Source organism: Oncorhynchus clarkii, chromosome 3 (genome assembly GCF_045791955.1).
Source record: "Oncorhynchus clarkii lewisi isolate Uvic-CL-2024 chromosome 3, UVic_Ocla_1.0, whole genome shotgun sequence".
Classification (NCBI taxonomy): Eukaryota; Metazoa; Chordata; class Actinopteri; order Salmoniformes; family Salmonidae; genus Oncorhynchus; species Oncorhynchus clarkii.
Window position 1 is genome coordinate 8,691,139 of NC_092149.1, and position 16,952 is coordinate 8,708,090.

At 42.6% G+C, this 16,952-nt stretch overlaps 1 protein-coding gene across 4 annotated transcripts in view; it reads left to right on the top strand.

The window, feature by feature from the left end:
- LOC139387417 (focal adhesion kinase 1-like) overlaps positions 1-16,952 on the top strand; it is a 143,383-nt gene that overhangs the window by 90,059 nt on the left and 36,372 nt on the right. For 2 of the 4 annotated variants that reach the window (XM_071133581.1, XM_071133597.1), the window contains 5 exons: positions 4,057-4,113; positions 7,764-7,784; positions 12,458-12,555; positions 12,770-12,854; positions 14,906-15,006. In XM_071133581.1, the coding sequence (XP_070989682.1) occupies positions 4,057-4,113; positions 7,764-7,784; positions 12,458-12,555; positions 12,770-12,854; positions 14,906-15,006 (362 nt within the window). The remainder of the gene's footprint in view (positions 1-4,056; positions 4,114-7,763; positions 7,785-12,457; positions 12,556-12,769; positions 12,855-14,905; positions 15,007-16,952) is intronic. The other 2 variants (XM_071133588.1, XM_071133574.1) reach the window with 1 other exon arrangement.

Sequence of the window (16,952 nt, forward strand, 5' to 3'; positions counted from 1 at the left end):
TCTGTTATCAGACGGCTCTGTAAAACATCACTATGAATCAACCATCAGTCTGTTATCAGACGGCTCTGTAGAACATCACTATGAATCAACCATCAATCAGACGGCTCTATAAAACATCACTATGAATCAACCATCAGTCTGTTATCAGACGACTCTGTAGAACATCACTATGAATCAACCATCAGTCTGTTATCAGACGGCTCTATAAAACATCACTATGAATCAACCATCAGTCTGTTATCAGACGGCTCTATAAAACATCACTATGAATCAACCATCAGTCTGTTATCAGACGACTCTGTAGAACATCACTATGAATCAACCATCAGTCTGTTATCAGACGGCTCTGTAGAACATCACTATGAATCAACCATCAATCAGACGGCTCTATAAAACATCACTATGAATCAACCATCAGTCTGTTATCAGACGGCTCTATAAAACATCACTATGAATCAACCATCAGGACCAGACAAGACCAATGGCACAAATTACACCCAAGGTTACATTTCACCAGCCAGCCAAGTACTGTCTGGCTCTGGCAATACATCCTCACCCCACAGCACCTCATCTATCAACTTAACACTGTGTCAGTGGGCACAGGCCTGTGTGTGTGTGTGGACGTGTTTAACTATTTAACTAATAGTAAACAAACAAACATTTGAACAACTGGGGCCATATTGTTAGTCTCAACAAGGTCAAAGGCTATTTCTAGGAGGTTTAGGGTTAAGATTAAAATTAGGCTAGGGTACGGATTATTATAATATATATATTTTGAACCTTTATTTAACTAGGCAAGTCAGTTAAGAACAAATTCTTATTTACAATGACGGCCTATCGGGGGAACAGTGGCCTTGTTCAGGGGCAGAACGACAGATTTTTACCTTGTCAGCCAGGGGATTCGATCCAGCAACCTTTTGGTTACTAGTCCAATGCTCTAACCACTAGGCTACCTGCCACCCCAGGGGTTAGGGTTAGGGGTTAGGGAAAATAGGATTTTGAATGGTACTGAATTGTGTGTCCCCACAAGGTTACTGTAGCTGTGCAAGACTGTGTGTGTGTGTGTGTCCTCTCCATCCTATCTCTCCAGTTTAAATGTCACAGAGCTCTTCCCCCAGTCTCTGGCCCACATCACAGTAGAATGTTAATGACTACTGGGTGAGTGTCAGATAAAGAGCTGATTGAGAGGGTGGATGGAGCAGGGAGGAGCAGGGTGGAGCACGGGACAGACAGGCTTGTGTGCATATGGTCCCATTGACACAGCACACTCAGAACGAATAGAGGGATGCTTGTGTGAAACTCGAGTCCCCCCATATGATCATGATGGTACTGGGGAGAAGTCTTGTTGTGACACCCTATTCCCTATATAATGGCACCCTATTCCCTATTCAGGGCACTACTTTGGACCCTGGTTGAAAGTAGTGCACTACATAGGGAATAAGGTTCTGAAGACCCATGCTAGATATGCTCAGGCATCACTGTAGTTGAATGTATTGTCATGTTATATAACTCTCTTATTCTCTGTCATTACCTTGTCATTATAACACGATAAGGTTGTGCACGGTTCAGTTGAGATAGTTCTGATGCAGAATGTTTAGATGTGTCACGTTCTTTATTTTCCTTTGTTTTGTCTTTATTTAGTATGGTCAGGGCGTGAGTTGGGTGGGCAGTCTATGTTTAGTCTTTATTTAGTATGGTCAGGGCGTGAGTTGGGGTGGGTAGTCTATGTTTTGTCTTTATTTAGTAGGGTCAGGGCGTGAGTTGGGTGGGTAGTCTATGTTTTGTCTTTATTTAGTATGGTCAGGGCGTGAGTTGGGTGGGTAGTCTATGTTTTGTCTTTATTTAGTATGGTCAGGGCGTGAGTTGGGTGGGTAGTCTATGTTTTGTGTTTATTTAGTATGGTCAGGGCGTGAGTTGGGTGGGCAGTCTATGTTTTGTCTTTATTTAGTATGGTCAGGGCGTGAGTTGGGGTGGGTAGTCTATGTTTTGTCTTTATTTAGTATGGTCAGGGCATGAGTTGGGGTGGGCAGTCTATGTTTTGTGTTTATTTAGTATGGTCAGGGCGTGAGTTGGGGTGGGTAGTCTATGTTTAGTCTTTATTTAGTATGGTCAGGGCGTGAGTTGGGGTGGGTAGTCTATGTTTTGTGTTTATTTAGTATGGTCAGGGCGTGAGTTGGGTGGGCAGTCTATGTTTAGTCTTTATTTAGTATGGTCAGGGTGTGAGTTGGGTGGGTAGTCTATGTTTTGTGTTTCAATCAGAGGCAGGTGTTAGTCATTGTCTCTGATTGGGAACCATATTTAGGTAGCCTGTTTTGTGTTGGGGTTTGTGGGTGGTTGTTTTCAGTCTTTGTGTGGCTGCACCAGATAGGACTGTTTAGGTTGTCACGTTTGTTGTTTTGTCATTTGAAGTGTTCAGTTTGGATTATTATTAAATTAAGATGAACACTAACCACGCTGCGCTTTGGTCCTCTTCTTCCACCGACGACAACCGTTACAAGATGAATGTTGGCACCGTGTCTTAGAAGTGTTTGTTTTCCTCTCTTCTCTGAGTGGTCATGGACTTTTTATGATCCTGATAGAATGAAATCTCTCTGCAGACTTTGTATGACCCTGATAGAATGAAATCTCTCTGCAGACTTTGTATGACCCTGATAGAATGAAATCTCTCTGCAGACTTTGTATGACCCTGATAGAATGAAATCTCTCTGCAGACTTTGTATGACCCTGATAGAATGAAATCTCTCTGCAGACTTTGTATGACCCTGATAGAATGAAATCTCTCTGCAGACTTTGTATGACCCTGATAGAATGAAATCTCTCTGCAGACTTTGTATGACCCTGATAGAATGAAATCTCTCTGCAGAGGATGAAACAAAATATTTCAGCTCAGCACAAATACTGCACCAGGACTTCCATTCCACTGTTGTTCAACTAACTGAGATGCTCTCTGAAGTTACACTTCCCCTAACCCTTTTGTTTGTGTGTGTGTGTGTGTGTGCGTGTGCGTGCGTGCGTGCGTGCGTGTGACCTACTTACAGTGAGGTGTCTCTTTGACCTGTGTATGTTACTCACTTGGCAGCCTCTTACCATCAACACCCTTATCAACGTCTGGGGGAATCCCCTGAGAGGTAGTAAGAAGTGGCTGCAACTTGGTTTTGACCTTTAAACTCGTTATTTTGCTGTCAACTTTCTCTAAGAGGGCCAGTAAACATGCCCTAATCTGTGTTTTTCGTCTCTCTCTCTCTCTCTCTCTCTCTCTGTCTCTCTCTCTCTCTCTGTCTATCTCTCTCTCTCTCTCTCTCTCTCTCTCTCTCTCTGCCTCTCTGTCTCTCTCTGTCTTTTCAGAGTGCTCTGATTTTCCTTTGTTTTCTAGTCATTTTTGAGTAACCCTTATCTCGACTCTTATTTTCCTTCTTTAATAATGACGCACTATCATAGCATTTCACAGCTTTTTAACAGTAGTCCTGAATCAAATCAAATCATTTGACTTATCAGCAGCTTTTCTTCTTTATCTCAGGCTGCACAAAGCAGGGCTGTCTCAACATTCCTCTGTGTGTTATATTTTCCTGGAAACTTCTGCTTCGTCCTTAAAATCACAGCAGTCAGGATAGACAGGCTCACCCAATGACTCTGGAGTTACCCGTGACTCAATCTGTTTTTCCTGAAGACGTTTCTCTGGGGGGGGAAACTCCTCCTCGTCCCTCCTCCCCTCACTCAAATACCACTGCTGCTATTGGAGCACAGCTCAGACCTGAGGAACATGGTGGGAGAACGCAGAGGGAGGCACATCACAGAGCTGGGCTGTTTGTCATATGTGTGGAGGGGGGGTTGTTGTTAAGGGTTAACAACTTTGAAATGGTGGGTTTTTGGTAAAGGTACTTTATTGTACTAAAGGTAAGTTAAGTACAAGTCTAGACGTAGTTAGATTAACGCCTAGCCTAACTCCTGTCTGTCATGTTGGGCTATCCTGCTTAGAGTCAGAATGCTGCTGTTCATTATCCTCACCTCTCTCTATCTCTCCCTCTCTCACTGTGTGTCACTCTCTTTTTCCCCCAGAGACAGACGACTATGCGGAGATCATAGATGATGAGGATACCTACACCATGCCCTCCAGTGAGTACCGTAGCATCTGTCACACAGGGAGTAAGTAAGGGATCATGTGCTGAGGAGGATGAGGGAGGCAGCGACAGACAGCGGTGCTGGGTTTTAGAGTGTCTCAGTGGTGAGCTGCAGACCAGATGTTCTGTCCAGACCCCGTGGGCCTTTGATCGTGGCCTCTAGTGTACAGCTTTAACCCAGTTTGGAGAAGTGTGCCCCACTTTCTGATTGGCTGTTACCACATTCTGCCTTCCTGGGGTCATTGAGACTGGAGTTCTCTGAAAGCACCAAAGCTACAGAGGTCAAGTTGGTGTTAGGCATCTTTCAGTTCTTCATTTTTTATTTTCAGAGTTCAGATTTTTGCTACCACATTTGTAGCAGTTTTATTTAGATTGTTCTTCTCTTAACTAGTATTCAAGAGGCAATAATGTTTCTCAATTATTTTATGTTCATCTTTAATGTAACTATTACTGTTGATAGAGAGTAGTTCACAAACAGCTAGAATCATATTTACACGGGGAATCCCCAACACAGAGTGCATGAGGTGGATCTGTCGATCACTATTAGTAGAATGAGTTGGCTGTGACTGTCTTCTGCTGCTCAAACAGTTTCCTCTCAACATTTCATTTTTCATGACGTATCTGTCCTTTGTCCTTCACTCTTAGGGAAAAAGGTGTTACAGTTGAAGTGGGAAGTTTACATACACTTAGGTTGGAGTCATTAAAACTAGTTTACATACACTTAGGTTGGAGTCATTAAAACTAGTTTACATACACTTAGGTTGGAGTCATTAAAACTAGTTTACATACACTTAGGTTGGAGTCATTAAAACTAGTTTACATACACTTAGGTTGGAGTCATTAAAACTTGTTTACATACACTTAGGTTGGAGTCATTAAAACTTGTTTACATACACTTAGGTTGGAGTCATTAAAACTAGTTTACATACACTTAGGTTGGAGTCATTAAAACTAGTTTACATACACTTAGGTTGGAGTCATTAAAACTTGTTTACATACACTTAGGTTGGAGTCATTAAAACTAGTTTACATACACTTAGGTTGGAGTCATTAAAACTAGTTTACATACACTTAGGTTGGAGTCATTAAAACTTGTTTACATACACTTAGGTTGGAGTCATTAAAACTAGTTTACATACACTTAGGTTGGAGTCATTAAAACTTGTTTACATACACTTAGGTTGGAGTCATTAAAACTAGTTTACATACACTTAGGTTGGAGTCATTAAAACTTGTTTACATACACTTAGGTTGGAGTCATTAAAACTAGTTTACATACACTTAGGTTGGAGTCATTAAAACTAGTTTACATACACTTAGGTTGGAGTCATTAAAACGTGTTTACATACACTTAGGTTGGAGTCATTAAAACTAGTTTACATACACTTAGGTTGGAGTCATTAAAACTAGTTTACATACACTTAGGTTGGAGTCATTAAAACTAGTTTACATACACTTAGGTTGGAGTCATTAAAACTCGTTTTTCAACCACTCCACAAATGTCTTGTTAACAAACTATAGTTTTGTCAAGTCGGTTAGGACATCTACTTTGTGCATGTCATTTTTCCAACAATTGTTTACAGACAGATTATTTCACTTATAGTTCAATGTCTCACAATTCCAGTGGGTCAGAGGATTACATACACTAAGTTGACTGTGCCTTTAAACAGCTTGAAAAATTCCAGACAATTAAGTTCTGGCTTTTGAAGCTTCTGATAGGCTAATTGACGTAACTTGAGTTAAGTGGAGGTGTACCTGTGGATGTATTTCAAGGCCTACCTTCAAACTCAGTGCCTCTTTGCTTGACATCATGGGAAAATCACTATTAGTAGAATGAGTTTCAAAAGAAATCAGCCAAGACCTCAGAAAAACAATTGTAGACATCCACATGTCTGATTCATCCTTGGGAATAATTTCCAAATGCCTGAAGGTACCACATTCATCTGTACAAACAATAGTACACAAGTGTAAACACCATGGGACCACATACAGCTCAGGAAGGGGACGCGTTCTGTCTCCTAGAGATGAACGTACTTAGGTGCGAAAAGTGCTAATCAATCCCAGAACAATAGTAAAGGACCTTGTGAAGATCCTGGAGGAAACAGATACAAAAGTATCTATATCCACAGTTAAACGAGTCCTTTATCGACATAACCTGAAAGGCCGCTCAGCAAGGAAGAAGCCACTGCTCCAAAACCTCCATAAAAAAAGCCAGACTACGATTTGCAACTGCACATGTGGACAAAGATCGTACTTTTTGGAGAAATGTCCTCTGGTCTGATGAAACAAAAATAGAACTGTTTGGCCATAATGACCATCGTTATGTTTGGAGTAAAAAGGGGGAGGCTTGCAAGCTGAAGAACACCATCCCAACCGTGAAGCACGGGGGTGGCAGCATCATGTTGTAGGGATGTCTTTGCTGCAGGAGGGACTGGTGCACTTCACAAAATAGATGGCATCATGAGGAGGGAACATAATGTGGATATATTGAAGCAACATCTCAAGACATCAGTCAGGAAGTTAAAGCTTGGCCGCAAATGGGTCTTCCAAATGGACAATGACCCGAAGCATACTTCCAAAGTTGTGGCAAAATGGCTTAAGGACAACAAAGTCAAGGTATTGGAGTGGCCATCACAAAGCCCTGACCTCAATCCTATAGAACATTTGTGGGCATAACTGAAAAAGCGTGTGCAAGCAAGTATGCCTACAAACCCGACTCAGTTACACCAGGTCTGTCAGGAGGAATGGGCCAACATTCACCCAACTTATTGTGGGAAGCTTGTGGAAGGCTACCCAAAACGTTTGACCCAAGTTAAACAATTTAAAGCCAATGCTACCAAATACTAATTGAGTGTATGTAAACTTCTGAACCACTGTGAATGTGATGAAATAAATAAAAGCTGAAATAAATCATTCTCTCTACTATTATTCTGACATTTCACATTCTTAAATGTGATGATGCTAACTGACCTAAAACGGAATTTTAACTCTGATTAAATGTCATGATTTTTTACAAACTGAGTTTAAATGTGTTTGGCTAAGGTGTATGTAAACTTCCCACTTCGACTGTATGTAGAACCTAAAATGGTTCTTCGGCTTTCCCCGTAGGAAAACCATAGGAAAACCCTTTGAATAACCCTAGGTTCTACCTGGAACCCCAAAAAGTGTTCTGCCTGGAACCAAAAAGGGTTCTCCTATGGGGACAGCTGAAGAACCCTTTTGGAAATCTTTTTTCTAAGATTGTCCTCCACACGACTCCATAGTTTACTTTATATCATAACAGTGGAGAAGTATTTAACATAGCCTGAAACGCTAGCCGTTTATATTATGTGTACACATGCACACGCACACACACAGCCAGCCAGCCAGCCAGCCAGCCTGCCAGCAGAGGCTGCTGACAAATGGCAGTGTAGTCCAAGGGTATTAATCTCCCTGCAGTTCGTTTGCACTGACTGTCTTCTACATGCAACAAATGTCACTCCCCTTTGCCAGAAAAGCACTCTTACTTAGTCATGTGTTTCTCCAAACCAGGGACAAGGGAAGAGGGAGGGACCTTTTGTACAGTTTAAACCATTTTAAAAGTTATGTTCCTCCAATGTTGATGTACCCTCTAAAAGATTTCTCCTCACATAAACTGCCCTGCAGAATACTATGGACTAGAGGAAGGTAATGGTGTGCGTCTCAGCCTTGTACTTGAGGATTGCCTTTTGGTTGTATTGTGGTTGTCATACCAGGGTCAACCATATATGTTAAATACTTTCAAATACTTGAGCTACACTTGATTTAGTGTGCAATTGAACCAATGGAGTGGTCGCACAAGGCCAATCTATATCCATGCTACATCAGGTATCTGGAGGTATTTACCATTTGACCCAGGTCTACCTCTGGTTTGACTTGTGTGATTGTGTTTCTGTCATTTTCTTTCATTTTGCCAAAATAGCTGTACATGTAGTGTTTTGATTGATGTATTGATTGTTGGTGAATAGACACTGTCCAGCCCAGAGAAAGATGAATATTGCAGCCAGGCTGTCCTATTGACCCGTTATGGATGGAAGGGACCACAGCCACTAGTCAGACACAGTACTGCTGCAGCAGGGCCACTCACTGGCCCTCCAGAATATGTGCAAAGTTAAGAAGTACACAAAGATCATTTGACACCATCATACAGTTTACCAATGTTTTACATTTCAAGGGTAAAATGTGATTATGGCTTGGCATGTCTGGTGAAACTTTATGCATGGTGATTTCATATTCACAATATGATTGTATTTATTCAACAAATCAGCCATTGCATGCAAATCCATGGATAGCCTTGGCAGTCCTGATTTGAATGGAATTGCATGATTGCATGCTGTACTGTGATCTTCAGTGATCAGCTAAAACCAGATTGATTTCACAATCAATCGGACGTCCATACCACCCGTTGATATGAAGTCAGTGTGTCTAATGCTGTGTTGTATCCAGCCAGGGACTATGAGATTATACAGTCAGTGTGTCTAATGCTGTGTTGTATCCAGCCAGGGACTATGAGATTATACAGTCAGTGTGTCTAATTCTGTGTGTTGTATCCAGCCAGGGACTATGAGATTATAAAGTCAGTGTGTCTAATGCTGTGTGTTGTATCCAGCCAGGGACTATGAGATTATAAAGTCAGTGTGTCTAATGCTGTGTGTTGTATCCAGCCAGGGACTATGAGATTATACAGTCAGTGTGTCTAATGCTGTGTGTTGTATCCAGCCAGGGACTATGAGATTATAAAGTCAGTGTGTCTAATGCTGTGTGTTGTATCCAGCCAGGGACTATGAGATTATAAAGTCAGTGTGTCTAATGCTGTGTGTTGTATCCAGCCAGGGACTATGAGATTATAAAGTCAGTGTGTCTAATGCTGTGTGTTGTATCCAGCCAGGGACTATGAGATTATAAAGTCAGTGTGTCTAATGCTGTGTGTTGTATCCAGCCAGGGACTATGAGATTATACAGTCAGTGTGTCTAATGCTGTGTGTTGTATCCAGCCAGGGACTATGAGATTATAAAGTCAGTGTGTCTAATGCTGTGTTGTATCCAGCCAGGGACTATGAGATTATAAAGTCAGTGTGTCTAATGCTGTGTGTTGTATCCAGCCAGGGACTATGAGATTATAAAGTCAGTGTGTCTAATGCTGTGTGTTGTATCCAGCCAGGGACTATGAGATTATAAAGTCAGTGTGTCTAATGCTGTGTTGTACCCAGCCAGGGACTATGAGATTATACAGTCAGTGTGTCTAATGCTGTGTTGTACCCAGCCAGGGACTATGATATTATAAAGTCAGTGTGTCTAATGCTGTGTGTTGTATCCAGCCAGGGACTATGATATTATACAGTCAGTGTGTCTAATACTGTGTGTTGTATCCAGCCAGGGACTATGAGATTATAAAGTCAGTGTGTCTAATGCTGTGTTGTATCCAGCCAGGGACTATGAGATTATACAGTCAGTGTGTCTAATGCTGTGTTGTATCCAGCCAGGGACTATGAGATTATAAAGTCAGTGTGTCTAATGCTGTGTTGTATCCAGCCAGGGACTATGAGATTATAAAGTCAGTGTGACTAATGCTGTGTGTTGTATCCAGCCAGGGACTATGATATTATACAGTCAGTGTGTCTAATGCTGTGTGTTGTATCCAGCCAGGGACTATGAGATTATACAGTCAGTGTGACTAATGCTGTGTGTTGTATCCAGCCAGGGACTATGATATTATACAGTCAGTGTGTCTAATGCTGTGTGTTGTATCCAGCCAGGGACTATGAGATTATACAGTCAGTGTGTCTAATGCTGTGTGTTGTATCCAGCCAGGGACTATGATATTATACAGTCAGTGTGTCTAATGCTGTGTGTTGTATCCAGCCAGGGACTATGATATTATACAGTCAGTGTGTCTAATGCTGTGTGTTGTATCCAGCCAGGGACTATGATATTATACAGTCATTGTGACTAATGCTGTGTGTTGTATCCAGCCAGGGACTATGAGATTATAAAGTCAGTGTGTCTAATGCTGTGTGTTGTATCCAGCCAGGGACTATGATATTATACAGTCAGTGTGTCTAATGCTGTGTGTTGTATCCAGCCAGGGACTATGATATTATACAGTCATTGTGACTAATGCTGTGTGTTGTATCCAGCCAGGGACTATGAGATTATAAAGTCAGTGTGACTAATGCTGTGTGTTGTATCCAGCCAGGGACTATGAGATTATAAAGTCAGTGTGACTAATGCTGTGTGTTGTATCCAGCCAGGGACTATGAGATTATAAAGTCAGTGTGTCTAATGCTGTGTGTTGTATCCAGCCAGGGACTATGAGATTATAAAGTCAGTGTGACTAATGCTGTGTGTTGTATCCAGCCAGGGACTATGAGATTATAAAGTCAGTGTGACTAATGCTGTGTGTTGGACCCAGCCAGGGACTATGATATTATACAGTCAGTGTGTCTAATGCTGTGTGTTGTATCCAGCCAGGGACTATGAGATTATAAAGTCAGTGTGACTAATGCTGTGTGTTGTACCCAGCCAGGGACTATGAGATTATAAAGTCAGTGTGACTAATGCTGTGTGTTGTACCCAGCCAGGGACTATGAGATTATAAAGTCAGTGTGACTAATGCTGTGTGTTGTATCCAGCCAGGGACTATGAGATTATAAAGTCATTGTGACTAATGCTGTGTGTTGTATCCAGCCAGGGACTATGAGATTATAAAGTCAGTGTGACTAATGCTGTGTTGTACCCAGCCAGGGACTATGAGATTATACAGTCAGTGTGACTAATGCTGTGTTGTATCCAGCCAGGGACTATGAGTTTATACAGTCAGTGTGACTAATGCTGTGTGTTGTATCCAGCCAGGGACTATGAGATTATAAAGTCAGTGTGACTAATGCTGTGTTGTATCCAGCCAGGGACTATGAGATTATACAGTCATTGTGACTAATGCTGTGTGTTGTATCCAGCCAGGGACTATGAGATTATAAAGTCAGTGTGTCTAATGCTGTGTGTTGTACCCAGCCAGGGACTATGATATTATACAGTCAGTGTGTCTAATGCTGTGTGTTGTATCCAGCCAGGGACTATGAGATTATAAAGTCATTGTGACTAATGCTGTGTGTTGTATCCAGCCAGGGACTATGAGATTATAAAGTCAGTGTGACTAATGCTGTGTTGTATCCAGCCAGGGACTATGAGATTATACAGTCAGTGTGACTAATGCTGTGTTGTATCCAGCCAGGGACTATGAGATTATACAGTCATTGTGACTAATGCTGTGTGTTGTATCCAGCCAGGGACTATGAGATTATAAAGTCAGTGTGACTAATGCTGTGTGTTGTATCCAGCCAGGGACTTTGAGATTATACAGTCAGTGTGACTAATGCTGTGTGTTGTATCCAGCCAGGGACTATGAGATTATAAAGTCAGTGTGTCTAATGCTGTGTGTTGTATCCAGCCAGGGACTATGAGATTATACAGTCAGTGTGTCTAATGCTGTGTGTTGTACCCAGCCAGGGACTATGAGATTATACAGTCAGTGTGTCTAATGCTGTGTGTTGTATCCAGCCAGGGACTATGAGATTATAAAGTCAGTGTGTCTAATGCTGTGTGTTGTACCCAGCCAGGGACTATGAGATTATAAAGTCAGTGTGTCTAATGCTGTGTGTTGTACCTAGCCAGGGACTATGAGATTATAAAGTAATTGTGACTAATGCTGTGTGTTGTACCCAGCCAGGGACTATGAGATTATAAAGTCAGTGTGTCTAATGCTGTGTGTTGTACCCAGCCAGGGACTATGAGATTATAAAGTCAGTGTGTCTAATGCTGTGTGTTGTACCCAGCCAGGGACTATGAGATTATACAGTCAGTGTGTCTAATGCTGTGTTGTATCCAGCCAGGGACTATGAGATTATACAGTCAGTGTGTCTAATGCTGTGTGTTGTACCCAGCCAGGGACTATGAGATTATAAAGTCAGTGTGACTAATGCTGTGTTGTATCCAGCCAGGGACTATGAGATTATACAGTCATTGTGACTAATGCTGTGTGTTGTATCCAGCCAGGGACTATGAGATTATAAAGTCAGTGTGACTAATGCTGTGTGTTGTATCCAGCCAGGGACTATGAGATTATAAAGTCAGTGTGACTAATGCTGTGTTGTATCCAGCCAGGGACTATGAGATTATACAGTCATTGTGACTAATGCTGTGTGTTGTATCCAGCCAGGGACTATGAGATTATAAAGTCAGTGTGTCTAATGCTGTGTGTTGTACCCAGCCAGGGACTATGAGATTATAAAATCAGTGTGTCTAATGCTGTGTGTTGTATCCAGCCAGGGACTATGAGATTCAGAGACAGAGGATTGAGCTGGGTCGCTGTATCGGAGAGGGACAGTTCGGGGACGTCCACCAGGGAGTCTACATGAGCCCGGTAGGCCTAGCCTGTGTCCCAAATGGCTCCCTATTCCCTATTTAGCCGACTGCTTTTGACCAGAGCCCTATGGGTATCCCTATGGGCCCTGTTCAAAATAAATGCTCTACATAGGGAATAGGGAGCCTACACATTTGTGGAAAAACAAGACACTATCCTGTTAGGCTTGATTTATTTAAAGGACCATTTTCTGATGTTTTATTTCTCTCTGTAGGAAAACCCTGCTCTGTCTGTGGCCATCAAGACGTGTAAGAACTGCACCTCTGATAGTGTCAGGGAGAAGTTCTTACAAGAAGCTCGTAAGTAACACACCTCCTCCTGTCTTCCTTCTTGATCACAGCACATACGACCTCTTGCTCTTCATACATCAGTTGTGTGTATACTACTGAGGGTTGAACACATGACCTTTTAGTTTGCGTCTAGGGCGCATTCTCAGCATAGCAATCTATCATTTTTAGGGCTACCACATGCAGAGATTTACGGTGCATCCCAAATGGCACCCTATTTCATATATATTGCACTTTATAAGGATTAGGGTGCCATTTGTGACGCAACCTTAGTGTAGCAGTGGGTTTTTGAACAGCAGAAGACTGGTCTTCAGCTCCAGTGGGTTTTTGAACAGCAGAAGACTGGTCTTCAGCTCCAGTGGGTTTTTGAACAGCAGAAGACTGGCCTTCAGCTCCAGTGGGTTTTTGAACAGCAGAAGACTGCTCTTCAGCTCCAGTGGGTTTTTGAACAGCAGAAGACTGGCCTTCAGCTCCAGTGGGTTTTTGAACAGCAGAAGACTGGCCTTCAGCTCCAGTGGGTTTTTGAACAGCAGAAGACTGGCCTTCAGCTCCAGTGGGTTTTTGAACAGCAGAAGACTGCTCTTCAGCTCCAGTGGGTTTTTGAACAGCAGAAGACTGGTCTTCAGCTCCAGTGGGTTTTTGAACAGCAGAAGACTGCTCTTCAGCTCCAGTGGGTTTTTGAACAGCAGAAGACTGGTCTTCAGCTCCAGTGGGTTTTTGAACAGCAGAAGACTGGTCTTCAGCTCCAGTGGTTCTGACAGAGAGAGGCTCCTTTATCCAGATGAAATGCCCAGACAAGGTGGGACTGAGTTAAACCCCATGTATGAAAACACAGCAGGAATGTGTGGAGGTTGCAGGGGGACTGGGGAGGACAGAACACCGCTTTAGAGAGGGATGGGTTTTGAGAAAGTGAGTTTACACTAGTACAGTCCTGCTGATTTCCCACGTGCAACACACACCCCTTCCCTTGCTGAAGTCTGAGACACACACCCCTTCCCTTCCCCTTGCTGAAGTCTGACACACACACCCCTTCCCTGGCTGAAGTCTGAGACACACACCCCTTCCCCTTGCTGAAGTCTGACACACACACCCCTTCCCTTCCCCTTGCTGAAGTCTGAGACACACACACACATGCGTGCATGCCCCCACACACTCTCTCTCTCTAACACTACACACATGGACGCACACACACAGAGAGACAAAATCCAAACACACACACTACTCTAAAACACATCAAATAGCACATCACCACTGTAAACTATCTCCCCTCCTCTCCTGTCCTCTCCTCCCCTCCTCTCCTGTCCTCTCCTCCCCCCCTCCTCTCCTGTCCTCTCCTCCCCTCCTGTCCCCTCCTCTCCTCCCCTCCTGTCCCCTCCTCTCCTCTAATCCCAGCCTCTCCTCCCCTCCTCTATCCCTTCCTCTCTCCCCTCCTTCCTTCCTCTCCTGTCCCCTCCTCCCTTCTCCTCTCTTCCTCTCCTGTCTCCTCCTCCCCTCCTCTCCTCCCCTCCTGTCCCCTCCTCTAATCCCAGCCTCTCCTCCCCTCCTCTATCCCTTCCTCTCTCCCCTCCTCCCTTCTTCTCTCTTCCTCTCCTGTCCCCTCCTCCCTTCTCCTCTCTTCCTCTCCTGTCCTCTCCTCCCCTCCTGCCCCCTCCTCTCCTCTAACCCCAGCCTCTCCTCCCCTCCTCTCTCCCTTCTTCTCTCCCCTCCTCCCTTCTCCTCTCCTGTCCCCTCCTCTCCACACGGGGTGCTCAGCAGGAGCAGGGTTGATGACATGTTATCTGAGTAAAAACAAAGATGGCGGTTTGAGTCTAAGTCATCCTAAAATAGCCCACTGTAAACATGGACCTGCTTCCTTCATAACAGCCTTGATATTTATTATCAACATGAATAATAATCCACTATATAATCAGTCTTCATTTTCCACTCTACCTTTTCGCCCTACATACAGTAACCTGATTCTATAAACCGTAGCCTAGCTAATCCCTGGTCTATTCAATTACAGTGAATAGACTGTGTGTGTGTGTGTGTGTGTGTCTGTGTGTGTGCATGTTGTCCCCATGCAGTGACCATGCGTCAGTTTGACCACCCCCACATAGTGAAGCTGATTGGAGTGATCACAGAAAACCCCGTGTGGATCATCATGGAGCTGTGTACACTGGGAGAGGTACAGAACACACACACAATACAGTGCTTTAATACAGGAAGTACCTTTAATACAGAAATCAGTTTAACAGTGATGACCTCAGGCTCTGTAACAGTAACCTATGGATCATGCTGAAGAGTACTGTAATTTGAGTTTTTAGATTTTTTTCACCCATTTAGTCTTGAATGGTACTTCTACCTTTCACATGGTTTCAGCTGTTAGGGATGGCCATCTAGTGGTGGATAGAGGCATCACATTCAAGGTTCAATTTCGAGGTTTAAACAGTACACTGTAGAAGGCAGTCTATGTTATATGTGATCAGGGTCAGATTAAGGAATCATAGGCCCCAGGCTTTGTTTTTTCTATAGCCCTTCCTTCCCGGTACACCATCATTTTCTGTAAACAAATCCATGAACAAAGATGCAATTGGAAGCGTGTTACATTTACTGTTGAAGAAAGAGGCCCTAAAGCCAGAATAACATTTGGCATGTGGCATAGCCTACAGTTGAGCAGAGATGTTTTTAGAATTTCCACACATGAGGATTTTAAAAAACACATTTCATGCATTTCTATGTCATTTGCATGACAGAAGACATTAGCACAATATTTTTTAATACCACACAAATGACTGAAAACAGTGTCTACTCTGACTGACAAACTGAGATCAATCTGGTCTGGAATTCACAACAAACAATAGCCCAGGCCAATGAAGCGACACACAGATTGTACATTATCAGGAGGTAATATATATACACAGTATATATATCACAGTAGGCTACTAAATGTAATGTCCAGTGGCACACTGACTCCCCTAATGATGAAGATGAAGCCATAGGCTACTGTCATGTCTTTACTATCATTAAATTGAAGACTTATTGTTTTTATCAAAGATTCTCTGTAATTAGTATTACGCGATCAACTGATTAATCATGTAACTGTAATTAACTAGGAAGTCGGGGCACCAAGGAAATTATTCAGATTACAAAGTTATAATTTCCTAATATAACTTTTCAGATATTTTATATCTGATCAATTAGTCTTCGAATTAATGAATTATTTACTTTACCTCACGTTAGTCTCATTCCAAACGTCGTAAATTGTTGGTTATCTGCACGAACCCAGTCTTCACTATGAGTCATTCATACATGAAATGTGTTTTTTTTCTTTCCAAAATATACGTTTTTCCAGTGATTGTATTTTGAAATCTGTAAAAGGCAAACTGACATCCGCAACCAACCATAGAAATATAATCCATAGATGTCAGTTCCCTGGCACCCATTGCTAGTGTACCCATTAGGGCTCCCGAGTGGCGCAGCGGTATAAGGCCCTGCATCTCAGTGCTTGAGGCGTCACTACAGACACCCTGATTCGATTCCAGGCTGTATCACAGCCTGTGATTGGGAGTCACATAGGGCGGAGCACAATTGGCCCAGCATCGCCTGGATTTGGCCGATGTAGGCCGTCATTGAAAATAAGAATTTGTTCTTTAACTGACTTGCCTAGTTAAATAAAGATTAAATAAATATATACATTTTTAAATGAGTTTAACAGTCAAATTGCCAGTGTAAGAGGTTCCAAAACCCCTTCTATGGATTATATGTCTATGGCCACAACAAGCTGTAGCCTATATTTGTCGCTCTAACTGCAGCCTTCCCGACTGTAGGCATAGCAATTTCCTGGCATGGTTTAGGTCCACTTGTAGAATCTATGCCAAGGCGCATTGAAGCTGTTCTGGCAGCTCGTGGTGTCCCACTTTATGTTGGTGTTTCCTTTATGTTGGCAGATAAGCTACCTGTATGTGCTTGTGATAAAACTTAATCGACAGGTTTTATGTAGCAACATTAGAAATTGTGTTTTTTACTTTGGATAAAAGTAGAGACTCAGAGCTAGAAAATCATATATCATACACTACAGTTGAGAAACAAAGGGAAAGTAATTCTGTTTTGAAAGTTGATAAACTTGACTTT